Consider the following 19314-nt stretch of genomic DNA (forward strand, 5'->3'; position numbering starts at 1 on the left):
GTAGAGGTAGATTTGGGGAATTAATTTGCCTCTCTGAGGGTAGGTCATTGCATCTCTATTCTGCCCCTTCCCAACCTGTTGGCTAATTGCATTTAGTTCTATGGCCCAACCTATAGATTCAGAAAAATGATCAGATCTACAGTTTTCGCCCTCAGGAGTTTTTCATACTAGGCAAGGTGAGGTTTCCTGTTTTATGGATGAACTTGAATGTTTTCAATTCTATGCACTCTTAAAATTACAATACAATAAATGTGGGGATTCTAATAAAGTATAACATATTCAATGTTTAATGTTTTCTGGGGAAAAAAATAATAAATGGAGAGAAAGGGCAAGCAGTGACCATCAAAGAATGTAGAGGAGTATATCCTGGTCATCTCTTCAGGCCACACCTACTCCCTGTATGGTCTTACCCTCTCCACAGACTTACACTGCAATCTGTCTGTTGAATGTCCCCAAAATCATGTTTCACTATATTTCTTTATTTGTTTTTAATTTAATTTTTTATTTTTTTAAATTTACATCCAAATTAGTTAGCATATAGTGCAGCAATGATTTCAGGAGTAGATTCTTTAGTGCCCCTTACCCATTTGACCCATCCCCCCGTCCCACAACCCCTCCAGCAACCCTCAGTTTGTTCTCCATATTTATGAGTCTCTTCTGTTTTGTGCCCCTCCCTGTTTTTATATTATTTTTTCTCTCTCTTCCCTTATATTCATCTGTTTGTCTCTTAAAGTCCTCATATGCGTGAAATCATATGGTTTTTGTCTTTCTCTGACTAATTTCACTTAGCATAATACCTTCCAGTTCAACTATTGTTGATAGTGCTGCTATAAACATGGGGGTGCATGTGTCCCTTCGAAACAGCACACCTGTTTCCCGTGGATAAATGCCTAGTAGTGCAATTGCTGGGTCGTAGGGTAGTTCTATTTTTAGTTTTTTGAGGAACCTCCATACTGTTTTCCAGAGTGGCTGCACCAGCTTGCATTCCCACCAACAATGCAAAGAGATCCTCTTTCTCCGCATCCTCACCAACATCTGTTGTTGCCTGAGGTGTTAATGTGAGCCATTCTGACAGGTGTAAGGTGCTATCTCATTGTGGTTTTGATTTGTATTTCCCTGATGATAAGTGATGTAGAGCATTTTTTTGTGTGTCAGTTGGCCATCTGGATGTCTTCCTTGGAGAAGTGTCTATTCATGTCTTTTGCCCATTTCTTCACTGGATTATTTGGTTTTTGGGTGTTGAGTTTGAGAAGTTCTTTGTAGGTTTTGGATACTAACCCTTTATCTGATATGTCATTTGCAAATATCTTCTCCCATTCTGTCAGTTGCCTTTTAGTTTTGCTGATTGTTTCCTTTGCTGTGCAGAAGCTTTTTATTTTGATGAGGTCCCAGTAGTTCATTTTTGTTTTTGTTTCCCTTGCCTCTGGAGATGTGTTGAGTAAGAAGTTGCTGTGGCCAAGATTAAAGAGGTTTTACCTGCTTCCTCCTCGAGGATTTTGATGGCTTCCTGTCTCACATTTAGGTCTTTCATCCATTTTGACTTTATTTTTGTGTATGTTGTAAGAAAGGGGTCCAGGTTCATTCTTCTGAATGTCACTGTCCAGTTTTCCCAGCACCACTTGCTGAAGAGACTGACTGTCTTCATCCATTGGATATTCTTTCCTGCTTTGTCAAAGATTAGTTGGCCATACGTTTGTGGATCCATTTCCAGGTTCTCTATTCTGTTCCATTGATCTGAGTGTCTGCTCTTGTGCCAGTACCATACTGTCTTGATGATTATAGCTTTGTAGTATAGCTTGAAGTCTGGGATTGTGATGTCTCCTGCTTTGGTTTTCTTTTTCAAGATCGCTTTGGCTATTCAGGGTCTTTTCTGGCTCCATACAAATTTTAGGATTATTTGTTGTAGCTCTGTGAAGAATGCTGGGGTTACTTTGATAGATACATTGAATATGTAGATTGCTTTGGGTAGTATCGACATTTTTATTTTTTTTTTAATTTTTTTTTCAACATTTATTTATTTTTGGGACAGAGAGAGACAGAGCATGAACGGGAGAGGGGCAGAGAGGGAGACACAGAATCGGAAACAGGCTCCAGGCTCTGAGCCATCAGCCCAGAGCCTGACGCGGGGCTCGAACTCACGGACCGCGAGATCGTGACCTGGCTGAAGTCGGACGCTTAACCGACTGCGCCACCCAGGCGCCCCAGTATCAACATTTTTAACAATATTTGTTCTTCCTATGCAGGAGCAGGGAATATTTTTCCATTTTGTTGTGTCTTCTTCAATTTCTTTCATAAGCTTTCTATAGTTTTCAGTGTATAGATTTTTCACCTCTTTGGTTAGATTTATTCCTAGGTATTTTATGGTTTTTGGTGCAACTGTAAATGGGATTGATTCCTTGATTTCTCTTTCTGTCACTTCATTGTTGGTGTATAGGAATGCAACTGATTTCTGTGCATTGATTTTATATCCTGGGCCTTTGCTGAATTCATGGATCAGTTCTAGCAGTTTTTGGTGGAATCTTTTGGGTTTTCCATATAGATTATCATGTCATCTGTGAAGAGTGAAAGTTTGCCTCCTGGCCGATTTGGATGCCTTTTATTTCTTTGTGTTGTCTGATTGCAGAGGCTAAGACTTCCAATGCTATGTTGAAGAACAGTGGTGAGAGTGGACATCCCTGTCTTATTCCTGACAGGGGGAAAGCTCTCAGTTTTTCCCCATTGAGGGTGGTATTAGCATTGGGTCTTTCATATATGGCTTTTATGATCTCGATCTCAAGGTATGCTCCTTCTATCCCGACTTTCTTGAGGGTTTTTATCAAAAAAGCATGCTGTAGTTTGTTAAATGCTTTCTCTGAATCTATTGAGAGGATCATATGGTTCTTGTCCTTTCTTTTATTGATGTGATGAATCACATTAATTGTTTTGCGGATATTGAGCCAGCCCTGCATCGCAGGTGTAAATCCCGCTTTGTCGTGGTGAATAAAATTTTTAATGTATTGTTGGATCTGGTTGGTTAATATCTTGTTGAGGATTTTTGCATCCATGTTCATCCAAGAAACTTGGTCTGTAGTTCTCCTTCTTAGTGGGGTCTCTGGTTTTGGAAATCAAGGTAATGCTGGCTTCATAGAAAGAGTTTGGAAGTTTTCTTTCCATTTCTTTTTTTTTGGAACAGTTTCAAGAGAATAGGTGTTAACTCTCCGTTAAATGGTAGAATTCCCCTGGAAAGCCATCTGGCCCTGGACTCTTGCTTTTTGGTAGATTTTTGATGACTAATTTGATTTCCTTACTGGTTATGGGTCTGTTCAAATTTTCTATTTCTTCCTGTTACAGTTTTGGTAGTGTATATGTTTCTAGGAATTTGTCCATTGCTTCTAGATTACCCATTTTATTGGCATATAATTGCTCATAATATTCTCCATCCAAGAATGTAGAGGAGTATATCCTTGTCATCTCATCAGGCTACACCTACTCCCGGTGTGGTCTTACTCTCTGCAGAGACTTACACTGCAATCTGGCTGTTGAATGTCCATGTTTCGCTATAGGTAACCAATATTTTTTTCTCATTCTATATGATTCCGATCATGTCCTGCCAAATATTAGCTTATCAACCATGGACAAGTTTCTTATAACTTCCTCGAGTCTTGTTTTTCTCATCTGTTATGAAAACATGTACACATATTATCTGGAATGTTAATACTATTGTTACAATAATATCATAGTTTAAAAATACCTAAACACAGACACACAAAAATTAAATAATTCCATTATCCAGAAATAATCTTATTCTGAATATACAGACATATTTTTCTGTATGGCAAGAACTGGAGAAACTATTGGCATGGACACTCCATTCCAATAACTTCACTCAAGACTTGACCAAACTTTGGAGCACCTGGGTGGCTCAGTCGGTTAAGTGTCCGACTTTGTCTCAGGTCATGATCTCACAATTGATGAGTTTGAGCCCCACGTGGGGCTCTGTGCTGACAGCTCAGACCCTGGAGCCTGCTTCAGATTCTGTGTCTCCCTGTCTCTCTGCCCATACCCCGCTCATGGTCTGTCTCTCTCTGTCTCAAAAATAAATAAAACATTAAAAAAAAAAAAAAAAAAGACTTGACCAGATTTTAACTTGACTTCTAGCAGCTTCTGGCCCTGTACAGGGGGATGCCCCTCTTTGAGTGACTGTTCGAAAAAGCCAAAGGTTGTAAAATCTTCCCCAATCCAAGGATTGTTTTAGAATATTTTGTTGTATTTTCTTGTACATAGATATAAATGCTGTTAAAAAATACATCTTTCTACATTCTTCCTTTAGCTTCCAGACAAGGCAGAAAGGAGATGAGTTTCACCCCTGTCCCTGAATCCTTGTCAATCAGGAAGGTTAAACCATTTACCACAATCAGCGTACATGGTGGGGGGAGTAAGAAGTAACAATGGACTCCCATTCAAACAGCTTGCTTTTTCTATAATCCCAGTCAGCCTAAGGCAGTGATTATAGGTGCCCTGGGTGTGGGGAGGAAGGAAAGAGGGAGTGGAGACAAGACGTGAGGGATATGTGGCCAAAATGTGCAGGAAGGAAAAAACTGCAGCTGATTTGATCAAGAGAGTGAGGCAGGAGCCAGGATAGAACGTCTTCTCGCCCACGGAAATAAATCAGGGTGGGCCAGGCAGCTTGTCAAGGTAAGTCTACACTTTAGTTGCCTGCGGATATCTTCAGATTCCCTCTGACGATTAAGTCTCCGTCCTTTCCCTCCAGGGGTCAAAGATCTTCCCTCTAAAAGGTCGTTGTTTTCCTAAGTGCCCTGGGTTGTTTCTTGTGACAACATTTCACGGGTTCCTTTTCCCAACAATTATGGCACCTTAGCATAGGTTGGCTCTGGTCAGACGGAGTTGGATGAAGTCAGTCTCTGCTTCCATGGAGTTTTATCGTCCATGAGGGCATTTGTAATCTAGTCTCAGGATAGGCACTACCTGAGCCACCGCACTGTGTGTGCTGCGTGCTAGGTGCCACAGAACAGTAGACTGGGCAGCAGGTGACAGGCTCCCGTTACTATTATGAAGGACCCCTGAATTCCTCCCTGGGAAGGGGACTAAGGCCAAGTGAAGTCCAGTCTCAGCAGCGATTATCCGGGCCAAGGGAACAGGACATACACTCCAGGCGCGGTGAACAAATGAAGGGAGATCGGGGTGAAACGCCCAGAGTCTAAGGGACCCCCAAAAACGAACCACCAGAGTCCAGAGTCAAAGCTAAGCAGCAAGGGTCATTTATTGCAGGTTCGAACCTGGACCTCCGCGCACTCATTGCCGGTGACGACGAGAGGCCCTGAGAGAGGTTTTTACACCCCTTTTATAGACAGGTACAAACAAGTCATGGGGAAATCAGGAATTTTCCACAGTTACAGAACTGCAATTGGTTGGTGTTTAAAGTTGGACACTTAACAGTATTCGATTGGTTCCTGCCTTTAGGTCAGACCACAACCGGGGGTACGGGTATCACAATGATTGATCAGGAATACACGGATGTGCCAAGTAACAATGGTTGATCAAGAATATACGGATGTGCCAGGCAATAATGATTGATCAGGAATACATGGGCATGCCAAGCAATTGTACAGAAGCGGAACAAGCTGGTTAAGCTTAGTTAGGTTTCAGTTTCCCATAACTTAAGCTTTTAAGTTTCAATTTTCTCAGGCCTCTCAGGGGCAGAAAAGGGCCCGGGGTGGGGGTGGGGGTGGGGGGACGCAAAGGCAAGAAGGCCAGTTTGTGTGGAGCGCTGACCAGAGGGCCCGGCAAGGGGCAGGCGGCCTGCTGAAGGTCAGATGCTGGGAGTCTTGCAGGCCAGAGCAGGCAGTCAGAGGGGCTTCCCAGGCGTCCCCAGGAGAGCGTGCCAGAATGCGAGCACAGAGCGCAGCGGAGGGATGGCTGGATATCTGACAGACCGGCTGTGGGGAGTCAAGCAGAAAAGCCATGAGGTTTTTGCTGGAGCTGTTGAGAGAAAGGGGTTCCCTGGACCGAGGGAGAAGACTGGGGGAGGAGCAGGTCCCGAGGAGGGCAGATGTGGGAAGGGCGGGGAGACTTATTCTGATGATGCCGAGTAGTGCTTAAGGTATGCAGTGGGGTGGAGAACCTTCCAAACTTCCTCCTCCTCACCTGCGGCTGGGTGTTTACTGAGGAGTCGCCTGAGGCTCAGGGAGGTGATGGAGCCTTCCCAAGGCGGTAGATGATAAAGGGGGGCCAGGATTTATGTACTGGCAAAGATTTATGAAGGCCCGTTATGAATCAGAAACCAAGCCAAGGGCCTGTGAATACAATGATTAAATTTCTTTAATGTTTTATTTATTTTTGAGAGAGAGAGACAGAGACAGAGAGAGCAGGAGCGGGGAGGGGCAAAGAACGAGGGAGAATCTGAAGCAGGGTCCAGGCTCTGAACTCTCAGCACAGATTCAAACAGCCCCACATACGGTGGGGCTCAAACCCACAAATGGTGGGCATGACCTGAGCCCAAGTTGAAGCTTAACAGGCTGAGCCTCCCAGGCACCCCCTCCCAACTTCTTTCTTTAAAAAATTTAAGCCACAGGGGTGCCTGGGTGGCTCAATTGGTTAAGCCTCCAACTTTGGCTCAGGTCATGATCTCAGGGTTGGTGGGTTCAAGACCCACGTCAGGCTTTCTGTTGTCAGTGAGGAGCCCACTTTGGATCTTATGCTTGCCTCCCCCCCGCCCCCCCCCCCCCCCCCCCCCCCCCCCCCGTCTCTGCCCCTTCCCAGCTCAGGCGCACAATTTCCTCTCTCCGTTTCTCTCAAAAATAAACATTAAAAAAAAAATTAAACCACAGCCAAATGCTGAAAGAATAGTATAACAAACACCTTTTAACAATTTAAGAATAATTTGTGACATTTGTAAGTATATTTCACCACAATGCTTAAGCATAAACCTCCTAAGAATGAGGATATTCTACTAAATGGGGTACCATTATCATAAACATGAAAATTAATAAAAATTCCACTATTATTATAAGTGTTCGGTTTTATTTATTTATTCTTTTCAACGTTTTATTTATTTTTTTTGGGACAGAGAGAGACAGGGCATGAACGGGGGAGGGGCAGAGAGAGAGGGAGACACAGAATCAGAAACAGGCTCCAGGCTCTGAGCCATCAGCCCAGAGCCCGACGCGGGGCTCGAACTCACCGACCGCGAGATCGTGACCTGGCTGAAGTCGGACGCTTAACCGACTGCGCCACCCAGGCGCCCCTAAGTGTTTGGTTTTAAAGCCTCTCCAGTAGTCTCCCAAACGCCATTGTACCTTCCCCCCCCCAACCCTGGATCCATTAAGGTTAGTGCATTGCACTGGGTCGGTATGTTTCTGCGGTCTCTTTGAATCTGGAACAATTTTCCTGCCCCTTTTATCTTTTCAAGAGAACTTCACTTTTTGAAAAGTCCAGCCTAATTGCCTTTTGGGGTGTAAAAGAATTTCAATCTAAAATGGAACTGGAAGGGCACCTGGGTGGCTTAGTCGTCAGTTAACTGTTTAACCATAATGATCTCACGGTTCTGGAGTTCAAGCCCTGCACTGGTCTCTGTGCTGACATCTCAGAGCCTGGAGCCTGCTTCGGATTCTGTGTCCCTCTCTTGCTCTGCCCCTTCTCTGCTCATTCTCGTTCTCTCTCTCTCTCTCTCTGTAAGGGTTAAATTGTAGTGTTGGGCTAACCTGTAGCCTTAACAAATAACAGCTTTGTTTTAACAGTGTAGATTAAGAGATAACAGCCTTGTCCTCCGGATCAAGGGAACAAAAGTTCAAGGAAAGTCAACTGGATTAGTGTTTGATTGGATTGGGGCAAGGGCAGGTCTGAACTGTTTCCACCCCCATCTGGGAACTATTTCTTTGTTTTGTTCCCAGGTGTTGAAAAGACGATGTGGTCAGCTGTAAAAACTCTGTACCCTGGCTGTTCGGGACGGCACTCTGGTCAAGAGTGTGGGTCCCGATCGGTTGGCCTTGCCTCTCATTGTAATTAACTTTGTTGTGACTGTTACTGGTGCCCGTAGCATTGTGTTTCAGGAGTCGTGTGGATGCAACACTCTCAAGAAGAAACATTAAAAAAAAACTTTTTGAAAATTAAAAAATAAAATAAAATGGAACTGGATGATACAAACCGGAAAATGGAAAACCGTCCTCAGGAAAACCAAACTTCAGGACTGAGAGGCTATTTTCCCATAAATGCCTGATTTACAGAAAACTGATAATATTGGCACTTTCTTACATTATAGGCAGCTGCTCAGGGGTTGCCTCATATCAACCTTGGGAAGTCTTGTTTAGGGTTTTCAGAGACATGAACAAGAAATGACCCAGGTTGGGTTGATCTCACAAAATAAACTGAATTGAGCTTTGTTTTATGACTGGACTGGTTTCCTCTGCTTGGGCAATTTTCAAAGCCCTCCTGTGTCTTTCATTTTCACAGACTCTAACAAAACTCACTCCTCTTCACATTCCCTGCCCGTAAATACAGCCCACCCAACCCCTCAACAGGTTTGCCTTAGCTTGCTATAGTTTGTATGTACCAAACTGCAATTCCTTGCTATTCCCAAATAAACTCATCTTTTTGACAATTTTGAATTTGCTCCGGTTTACCTCTTTCTGTAAGTCAGCAAAGTGGACCACATTCTTGATTGACTGATGATTTCCTCATGGCATTCTTCAGTCCCTCTATACCCTGTATTTCCTGTAAATTGAAAATTAGCTCTAGAGGCTTAATTCAGGTTAAGCATATTTGGAAAGAATATAGTGCAGATTACACTGCGATCTTGTTACAGTTCCGTGTACCTTCTGTATGTGTGTGTGAACTGTACTACCTTTGCACACTTTTCTTTTTTTAAAAAAAAATTTTTTTTAACGTTTTATTTATTTTTGAGACAGAGAGAGACAGAGCATGAATGGGGGAGGGGCAGAGAGAGAGGGAGACACAGAATCGGAAGCAGGCTCCAGGCTCTGAGCCATCAGCCCAGAGCCCGACGCGGGGCTCGAACTCATGGACCGCGAGATCGTGACCTGGCTGAAGTCGGACGCTTAACCGACTGCGCCACCCAGGCGCCCCTTTGCACACTTTTCTATTGGGGTTTTGATCATTTGCTTCTCAGTCTAAGGCCAGTCTATATTCCAATACTAAGCTGAGATAGTTTTTTTTTTAATTTTTTTTTTTTAACGTTTATTTATTTTTGAGACAGAGAGAGACAGAACGTGAATAGGGGAGGGGCAGAGAGAGAGGGAGACACCGAATCCGAAACGGGCTCCAGGCTCTGAGCTGTCAGCACAGAGCCTGACGCGGGGCTTGAACTCATGGACCGCGAAATCATGACCTGAGCCGAAGTCGGATGCTTAACTGACTGAACCACCCAGGTGCCCCAGAGCCTGAGTTAGTTATAGGTGAGTTTACACTCCCCTACTGATCTTTAGGTCATTGTCAATAAATGCAAGGGCAAGAGATAGATTATAAACAAAGCAACTCTCACCAACCATGGAGAGACACATTGTGGCCAATTGTGTATCAAAGTATGAATGAATAAACAATTAGAGGTGTATCTATGCAATGGAATGCTATCAGCAATAAAAAGGAATAAATGATTGACTCGCACAATTCCATATGGAGAAGCCAGAAAGAAGAGCATATATATGATTTCATTTCTTGGTATTCTGTAGATAGGCTGTCTCTGAATGAGTAACAAATAAAGTCATATGTAATTTATTATATTTATATACATTTTTTTTGCCTTTATTTCAGCAAAATCATTGTTATCAAGATATGCACAACATTTGCTTTTTATTAACAGTAGTGCCTTTTAAACAATTTTTCTTAAATGCCTGTTCTCAGAGTTGCATGCTTTAGAAATTCAATTGAGGGGTGCCTGGTGGTTCAGTTGGTTGAGCGTCAGACTTTGGCTCAGGTCGCAATCTCATGGTTTCTGGGACCGAGCCCCACATTGGGCTTTCTGCTGTTATCATGGAGCCTACTTCAGATCCTTTCTTCTTTTTCTCTCTGCCCCACCCCTCACTCATGTGTGTGGACTTCATATTTCCACTTTGGTGGGGGGAAAAAAAACATGGCGTCTGCTCCTCTGTCTGAGTTAAGGTTTTGAATTAGGTTTTCCATTTCTGCCTTCTACTGGCACCTTACCTCTTCTGCCTTCCCCTCCCCCTGCTGTTTCTGCACCAACTTGGGTGTGGTCTACATAACTGGTTCCTATACCCTCCTCAGTGCCTCAGGCCCTATTGGCTCCTCCTCCCATCCTCAAGGTTAAGGAGCAAAGTGCACCCCCTTGGACATCTAGGTCTTTTCCAAATAGAATCGCTAAAGCTTTGATTACTGGACATAGGTTTGTGCTTTTAACTTCTTATTGCAGAGAAATTAAGGTTATTTGGACCTATTGGAAAACATGCTTTGTACTTAATTGGTTCATGAATTTACCATCTAAAAAAGTTCTGGTGTAAACACCTCTGAGTTGGTTACTAAGTCCTCAATTGGAGACTAAGGTTTTGTAAGAGTTAAAATTCTGCTAAGTGTACTTAAGACAGATGGAAATAAGGAAAGCAACCCTGTATGTAGGAAAGTAATGTAATGCCCCCGATTTCGAATCCGAGAGACCACCAAGGAGCTGATACCGATGCAAACGCACGAGGGTTTATTTGCAGGCTCGAGCTTGGGCCCAAGTATACCCGACACAGAGGAGCAGGGACTTGGACCCCTAGGTTAAGAGGCGTAGCAGTTTTATAGGGGCCAGTGGCCAATGAGATTGTAACACACACAGAAATTTGCACATTCATGTCAGTCCACACGCAGGTGGCCAATTGAATTACAATTTATCCTATAGTAACTGTTTGAACTAGCCTATCACTCTGGTCAGAATTGGCGCTCAAGTTTGGCGGGCAAAAGGTGGGGTTTACATTCTTTGGCGGTTAGGGGTTCCATATTCCTATATGAGCCAGTTTCCAGTAAGGGTGTGCTCAGCGGCTTGACTAGGGTGGGGGAGTGTCTTAAGCAATAAGTAGGTCATGTGGGGGTTACACAAGAGACAGTGGGTGTAGCACAAAATGGAGTTAGTCTTGCTTTGCTTGTCCAGGGGTAGAGGATTTTTGTTAAATTCCTTGGGTCCCACAGTAGGAGGTATGTAAGAAAGATATAAGGAATGAAAATACATTTTTGTTGAGGGTAGAAGAAAGTAATTCTGTCTTCAATGAGACTGGTTATTTGGAGAGAAATGGCTTTGGGACAAAGTTTGAAGGCAAAGGAAAGTTGTAGAAGGTTCATGAAGGGGAAATCTTTGGAAAGGAATTTTATGTGTGGTCATGATGGACTAAGGTTGAGATGAATAGGATTTTAAAAGTACACTGGTATAAGGTTGAAATTCTGCTTTTCTCTCTGCTCAAATGACAAAGTTTTCTTGGATTGTTGATCTGCTCTTGATAAGACAATGCAAACAAAGGTTTGTCTTCCAAGAAAACCAAAGTTTCAGGTTTCATCTTTATCAGGTGTTTGATTACTTAGTTAAAACTTCTCAATGTTAAAGGAGCTAGGTTTTGGTAACAACTATATAATGCTATACATTCACCTTTAGGATCTTTTATTGCCACCTTGGTTGAATAAATAAAATTTTAAGATTTGTAATGATCTGTAATCCTATTTAGGATGTAATTATAACTTCCTAAGGTTTTAACAAACTTTCAAGGATTTAAATGGTAAAGGAAGTCTTTTTGACCAGTTAGGCCCTGTTATTTGGGATGCTAAGTTACTTGGAAACTCACTGTCGTACAATGGTAAACCTTAGGTTGTATTGCACAGGTTAATGCTGTAACTGCCCAAATATATATACAATTCCTAAAGTTTTAATGTTTTGGTATAAGGTCGTCACTTAATATTCCGATTACTTGAAGTGTTATGTGTCACAGAAATAACCGAATTTCTTTGTCAATTGCATCATAATGAACTCTCATCAGATCTTTAACAATGTCGATTTCTGAGATTTTGTCATTTGTAATTGCTCTTATTCTCTCAAAAAATGTGTTTCTTATTCAAGGAGATTTATAAAAAGGACTTTGTGGACAAATCCAGGTATTTGACATCTTTAAGATTAATACTAAAATGGGTAAGAATTTCCAGAACTAAAAATCTGCATTCAAATTGAACAAGAATTAGGAACATGGGATTAAATGAACTGAGGAAGATTACAGTTTTGTGATTCTTGTTGAAAATATTGCTGGTTCTCTAATGTTTGCTCTTTTAGATTAAGGAAACTTTCTCTTAAGATATCTATGATATACAGAAATGTCATAAAGTATTCATTTGTAAACTGAAGCATTTATCTTTGCTCTCTACATAACTTCCCTGAAATTCAAAAACTCTCAGTGAGTATTCTTTCTTTCATGGCAATTACAATTGTTTGCATAAGTTCATTAAGAATCTGTTCATCTTGTACCAGGTCACCATTGGAAATACTGGTTATTTTACCAAGGCTTTGACAGGAATGTCTATTTGAGAGTGACATTCATAGACTCAGATACGAGCAGACAGCTTTAAGGAACTAAGGTTGGCTTTATGAAACATGGAGCCATAAAGCGCCTTGGAAATGCTGGCCTGATACCTTGCTTACAGAGTTCCCAGCAGCCTCACCAGGTGAGTAAAGAAGGTCACTTCCTGGCAGTTGCAGGAACCTCAGGAGATATCTTGGGGACCTCATGAACAGGAATTTGCCCAATTCTACAGGAGGCCTGTCTGATGGCAAGTATTTGGCTTGGCTTCTGGCCTCAAGAGGCTAATAAAAGTTCAACCCGGAGATTCTTTATAAAAGGTTCCAGGAAAGCAAGCTTTAAAAGATCCTCATGATCAATCGCTATTCTTGCTGAGCTTATGTAAATGATGAGACCAGGTTTGTTAAGACTGGACTTGTTCAACTGAGGGTTGATGGGGGGGTGGGAGGGAGGGGAGGGTGGGTGATGGGTATTGAGGAGGGCACCTTTTGGGATGAGCACTGGGTGTTGTATGGAAACTAATTTGACAATAAATTTCATATAATAATAATAATAATAATAATAATAATAAAAGACTGGACTTGTTCTACAAATGCATTGGCCTCAATTTGGCTATCTCTGGAAAGGGTTTTTTTCCGAGAGAAAAACTATATTTCAACAATGCACCATTATGGATGTTAAATTCTAGTTATGATTGTCTTTAAATGTTTGTTGTTTACCTAAACTAGACAACTTGAGGTAAACTTCAGAAAATTGTCACCGTATTTCATGTGTAAGCAATCTTCTGTGCTTGTTATTCTGTGGGGATAATAATAAGACCCCATGGGCATATGATTATTTAAACAACTGGGAAACAGGATGGATCTCTAAATATGCAAACCGTATCTTCCCTAAACCTGATCTGACAGTTACCAGAAATCCGCCCCTTTCAAAGACTTGGAGGTGGACTTTACAGACATATAACCAAACAGAGGATTCAGTTTCAGGTATCACCCCAAGGGTCCATCACTCCAGAGTTAAGAAGGCCAACTCAGAGGAGCCCTCAGCCTGACGAAGTGATCCAGATCCAGTCAACCCGCTTAAACTGACCCTCAAAAAGACACTGGCCCCTGGGATCACCAGCCCTGTTCCAGCCACACCCCAGAAACTGGCTGGCCTACGTTCAGCAGAAGCTTGAGGAATCAACGTGTGGACTGAGCCCAGAGAGAGGTTCGGATGCAACTCTGCCAGCTCTTGCCCCTTACTGGTGTCATAGCCGTGATCTTGCTTCTTGCTGTTGGGCTAATAGAGACTGCACCAACCAACTAGGACATGGAACCGATGGCAGACTCCCTGGTAACCTGACAAAGCCAACTAAACTCCCTGGTGGCAGTGACCCTCCAAAACAGGCAAGCCCTCAACCTCCTCACTTCAGAAAAAGGAGGGACTTGTATCTTTCTGGGGGAGGAATGTTGCTATTTTGTAAAGAAATCGGGAATAGTCAGGACTAAGGTTAAAGAACTCAAGGAAAGAATTCAACGTAGACAACAGGAAAATATCGGTCAATGGAGAGGATGGGATCTCACACACTGGGCATCCTGGCTCCCTGCCCTAGAAGGGCCCCTCCTTTCCATAATTTTACTTGTGACCATTGGCCCCTGTATACTAAATACCCTGGTACGTTTTATTGAAAACACTGTTGCTCGCCAAATTTAGCCCTCCGAGAGTACTAACCCCTAGAGCTGAAAAGTGATGCCTAATAAAAGATTTTATTTTTTTAAAGTTTTTTTTTTCAACGTTTTTTATTTATTTTTGGGACAGAGAGAGACAGAGCATGAACGGGGGAGGGGCAGAGAGAGAGGGAGACACAGAATCGGAAACAGGCTCCAGGCTCTGAGCCATCAGCCCAGAGCCTGATGCGGGGCTCGAACTCACAGACCACGAGATCGTGACCTGGCTGAAGTCGGACGCTTAACCGACTGCGCCACCCAGGCGCCCCTAATAAAAGATTTTAAAAATGGCATTGGGGCACCTGGGTGGCTCAGTCGGTTGAGTGTCCGACTTCAGCTCAAGTCATGATCTCACAGTCTGTGAGTTCAAGCTGCGCGTCAGGCTCTGTGCTGACAGCTCAGAGCCTGGAGCCTGCTTCAGATTCTGTGTCTCCCTGTCTCTCTGCCTCTCCCCTGCTCATGCTCTGTCTTTCTCTGTCTCAAAAATAAAATAAAATAAAATAAAATAAAATAAAATAGCATATAAATAAATAAAATAAAATAAAATAAAATGGCATCAAAGGGGGGAATGTTGGGAAAATGAATAAAGTTTTACACCATAAGATGGCCAATGGGACTAAAACAAACTCTGGTCTCTAGCTTAGAGACCCCTCTTCCGGGTTCTTCTTGCCCTGTTTGCCACCCGCAAAACCCCCCACAGATATGGAAGGGGATATAAATTACCCTCCCTCCTTCATTCAGAGCTCAGATCTTTGGAGAAACGGTCTCCTCTGAGCCCGCTGCTGTTAAATAAATCTTTGATCCACCAAGATCTCTGAGTGCTGCTTGGTTTTTCCACCAGCGTTCCGACCTGGTTCTGTAACAGAGGGGCAGAGAGAGAGGGAGAGAGAGAATCCCAAGCAGGCTCTGAGATGTCAGGACAAAACCCGAAACGGAGCTCAATCTCACCAATCGTGAGATCATGACCTGAGTCTAAATCAAGAGTTGAATACTTAACCGACTGAGCCACCCAGGTGCCCTTAAATCAAATAAGCATTAAAAAAATATATATATATTTTTGATGCAATACAGAAGAAATATAACAGGCAATCTCACATCAAATGTCCCTAGGAATATTTGATTTCCCTTGAGTCCAGTGCCTGATGGCTATCTTTGGCTTGGACATACATCTCTAGTCCAATAATTTTGGGTAGATATCATCAACTACATGAAGCATGACACATAACATAGAAGAGCCTGTGGGTGGATCAGACACAGAGAAACTTACGACTATGCTCAGTACATACAGTTATAACGGGACCAGATTAAATTGTGAGCACCTTGAGGATGGGGATTAAAAAGTGTTAGACATCTCTATATCCTGAACAGGGCTTGGCACTAGTAAATGCTCAATAATCATGGAAAAACCAATCACCCACTGGGCTAAGAGTCACTGCACTACCCTTACTCATACCAAATCAGTATTTATCATCAGTGAAAACAGGACTGAAATAGAGATTTGCTTATCTCCCATTACCATTTTCTATCCAAGTTTCCAGTGTGTGTTTCCCTCATCTTCCAACTAATAGTTTGATATCATTTTTTATCTTCATTTGACTTTGTCCTATTGTAAGTGCTTTTTATTTCCAGCTGTCTTAAATGCAATCTGGAAGGTGGCAGAGAACAATCATAATTGAGCCAACAAGCAAGTGGAGGCAGAGGAGAAAAGGTGGCCCTTATTTGGAGGGGAAGGAACACAAGGAGGGGCCAGCAGGTCACTGAAACCCTCTCAAGGTGCTCTTTTGGCTCAGCTCTGGGCTCCTCTTTGCTCTCCAGAATGTCCATGGGGAAAAGAAATACAAGTTGTATTAATAAAAAGAGTCAACGATCAAGAAAGAAAAAATTGGGGGGTGTTATATTCACTGATAGTTGTCCAATATTCCACCCAGTGTCCATAAATTACAGAAAGAGAATGAAGCCCACTCTCAATTCATCCTTCAAGATCCCTTACCGCACAGATGGTAAGAGGTTTAGGGTCCCGCCCCACACAGAAGTAAGGCTTTAGTACTTCAGAAAACGCATCGGTGAACGAATGGATGTGAGACCTGTCGTTCAAACTGTAAAAGGAAATCTCCCCCAACTCACAGTCCAGATAAACGCCCACCCCTCTGGGCTGTTCCTTCAACACAAGAGTGACAGGAACAGCCCCTTGTGCCACATAGGCACCATCCTGCAGCTGAACGGTCCAGCGTCTGTTCTGTCCTGACAGGGGCCGCTGTCCCTTCCAGGAGAGGGGGTCCTCACAGACCCCCACGGCCCACTCGCTCTTGTCACCCAGCTGCACCTCCCAGTAGTGTCGGCCCCCGTCGAAGCCCTCGGAACCCAGGACGACGGGATCCGTCAGAAGTCTCTTTGGATGCTGAGGGACGCTTGGCCTTTCCCTCACGAATGTCACAGACGTCCTATCCTCAGACACAAGCAGATGAGGATGTGCTGTTTCAGGATCCAGGGTAACTTCTCGTCGGAACCTCTGTATGATCTTCTGCAGAGCCAAGTACTGCGGGGGGAGACTGCAGCCTTCTCTCCTTAACTGGAAAGAGTAGAGAGCTGGGGGCTCCTGGTGCTCACACCGGCCACAGACACCCCCCAGGTCCGTCAGCAGTTTCACGTCTGACATCACACTCCTCTCGGCCACCTCCTTCAGGAGACCTCGGAGGGTGGAAACGTGGTCTGAAAACGCCGTTATGTTTGCACAGAGTTTCTGCTGAATGTCCTTCTCCTCTTCGGCCAGCCTCGACAGAACTGCCTCTTGCTGCCGGTCTACACACCGGTTCAGGTGCTCAAACTCAGAGGCTAACTTCTGCCTCTGGCATTGCACCTGCTCTCCCAGCTCTAAGAGTCTCCTGTCTTGGGTGGCTACCAGCTCCCGCACGACTGCCAGCTGCCTCTTCAGGGGCTCCACGTAACTGCCGAGCCTTTGCCTGTGCTGGGAGGCGGCCTCCTCCGCGGGCCTCACCCGGTGGCCCCGGTGGTCAGGGGGCCGCATGCACGCGGGACACAACACCTGTAGGTCCTCCTCACAGAAGAGGGTCAGGACCCGGTTGTGCTTCTCACACAGATGCCTCTCATCCTGCCTCTCCCTCTTGCTCCTGCTGATGTGGAGGAGCTTGGCGACGTCGATCACCCTTCCCAGCTGGGCGTTGCTCCTCAAGTGCCTCTCTCGGCCTGGGTGGCGGCAGACGGGGCAAGGGAAGCTGTCGCTGAGATCAGCCCAGGATTGCCGGATGCAGCAGCGACAGAAGTTGTGCCCACATTCGGTGGTGACGGGGTCTCTCAGGTAGTCCAGACAGATGGGGCAGTTGGCTTGTGCCTGGAGTCCTGCCAGGGCTGACGACGCTGCCATTGGGCCGAGATAAACGTCTTTCTGGACCGACGTGGCTCTTCTGGAGGTGGTGCCCTGCAGGAGTCCTCCCGTGAGAGGCAGGCACACCCTCAGATTTTACTGTCCTTTCCTGTCCTGGATGTCCTTTTGTCAAAGGAGGGCAGCCTTGCTGTCCCAGGAGGCCACTGGCCTCAGGTGCGGTCGTAGATGCCCAGAGGAGCTCTGTTCACCACCTGCAGGTGATCACAGATGAGCTGGGCAGCCAGCTGTCCTCGGCAGCCCAGGGGATGTGAAGCCAAGGTCAGCAATTCTCTTGGGCAGAAGGCAGACATAATTTTTAAGTGTGTTTTCCTTCCTGGGGATGATAAAATATTCCTTTATATAAAATAGGCTACCCTTTATCTCATTGCCCTGTTCACTGCCACCTTTAAAGCAACCACTGAGTCTTTTCTCCACCCCCAGGATTCCACCTACACCCACGTCAACCAAAGAGGGACTAAATGGGACTGTGGAGAACGTGTGGACTAGATCTCTTGGTCCTGGGTGAGATTTCTCTGTAGTCACCTACTATCTGGGGGACCTGGGGAATGTTATATAATATCCTCATCTCTAATATCCTCACCTCTACTCAGGTAAACAAAGTATAAATCTCCACTTCAATCATTTCAATAGTCAAAAATCTATTGAAAGAACTTGGTATTTTTTGGCTTAAACCACAGACATTTCTGACAGCACTGAATTCATAATATATCAAAATTTTCTTTTCACTTGAGTTTCTCAACTGGAAGCTATATCCAACTCTGTACATAGTAGATGGGATTTGGACTAGATCAAATTTACTCTGAGGACCCTGCCAACTTGGAAAACTAATTTTTCACATAATGCACAGAATGAAATTGGAGATCAGGAATTCAGTGTGAGAAAAAGCTGAGAAACACACACACACAATACTCTCTGAAGTGAATGGTGAGCTACCAAGTAGTGAGTACTTGTTAGGACAGGATCCTGAGAAGAGGGCATGGAGCTTTTTCTTTGAAGCTGTTACTGATATCTCAAGGAGGCCAAAAGGCTGAGAAGTGACCTCCATGTTGGATCACCTCACTCACCACTGCCACAACACCAGAGTCTGTACCATGATTTTTCTTTCAACTCTGATGTTGCAGATTAATGTGCTTTTTGGAGATCTGCATTCCCCACAGATCTATAATCTCCATGTTATCCCCACGATGACTGTATCTGCAAGTATCTCCTAAGTCCTAGGCTAGAGCTGTTGAATGACTAAGCTTGGCCAAGTTTCTGGGCCTCCCTTAAGAACTTAGTGACTTTGGCCAAACCTGCTTATACTCTCTGCGCATCTGTAAGCAGACGGTGAGATTAAGGAAGATCAAGTTTATACAGGACCTGAGTACTAGGGATCCTGGCCCCATAGCTCTCATCCCTCCACTCCCCACCTATTCACAAACCACCCCTCACTAAGATCCTGGAAAGGATTCCACACTGGGCTTCAGATCAGCACCTCTGGAGGCTTTGTCACACAGATATTGGGAACCTCTAGGACTGGCTGGGATCATGGTGTCTGTATTTTTAGCAGTATTTATATGACCTAGGACAAGGGTCATTGAATAAAATAAACCATAATACAAGAATGGTTCTTAACCTGAATCCTGGGGCACCTGGGTGGCTCAGTCAGTTAAGCATTGAGTCTTGGTTTTGGCTCAGGTCATTATCTCCCAGTTCA

General features: G+C 44.1%; 1 protein-coding gene across 1 annotated transcript; it reads right to left on the reverse strand.

The window, feature by feature from the left end:
- Positions 1-16184: 16184 nt before the first annotated feature.
- LOC125164767 (tripartite motif-containing protein 75-like) lies at positions 16185-17597 on the reverse strand. The gene has a single exon (XM_047857578.1). The coding sequence runs from the start codon at positions 17595-17597 to the stop codon at positions 16185-16187; it is 1413 nt and encodes a 470-aa protein (XP_047713534.1).
- Positions 17598-19314: the final 1717 nt, after the last annotated feature.

This window comes from Prionailurus viverrinus, chromosome B1 (assembly GCF_022837055.1).
Source record: "Prionailurus viverrinus isolate Anna chromosome B1, UM_Priviv_1.0, whole genome shotgun sequence".
NCBI classification, from domain to species: domain Eukaryota; kingdom Metazoa; phylum Chordata; class Mammalia; order Carnivora; family Felidae; genus Prionailurus; species Prionailurus viverrinus.

Bases quoted from the DNA above. Each gene is read 5' to 3' on its own strand.
- LOC125164767 (XM_047857578.1), bottom strand. From the start codon at position 17,597: ATGGCAGCGTCGTCAGCCCTGGCAGGACTCCAGGCACAAGCCAACTGC.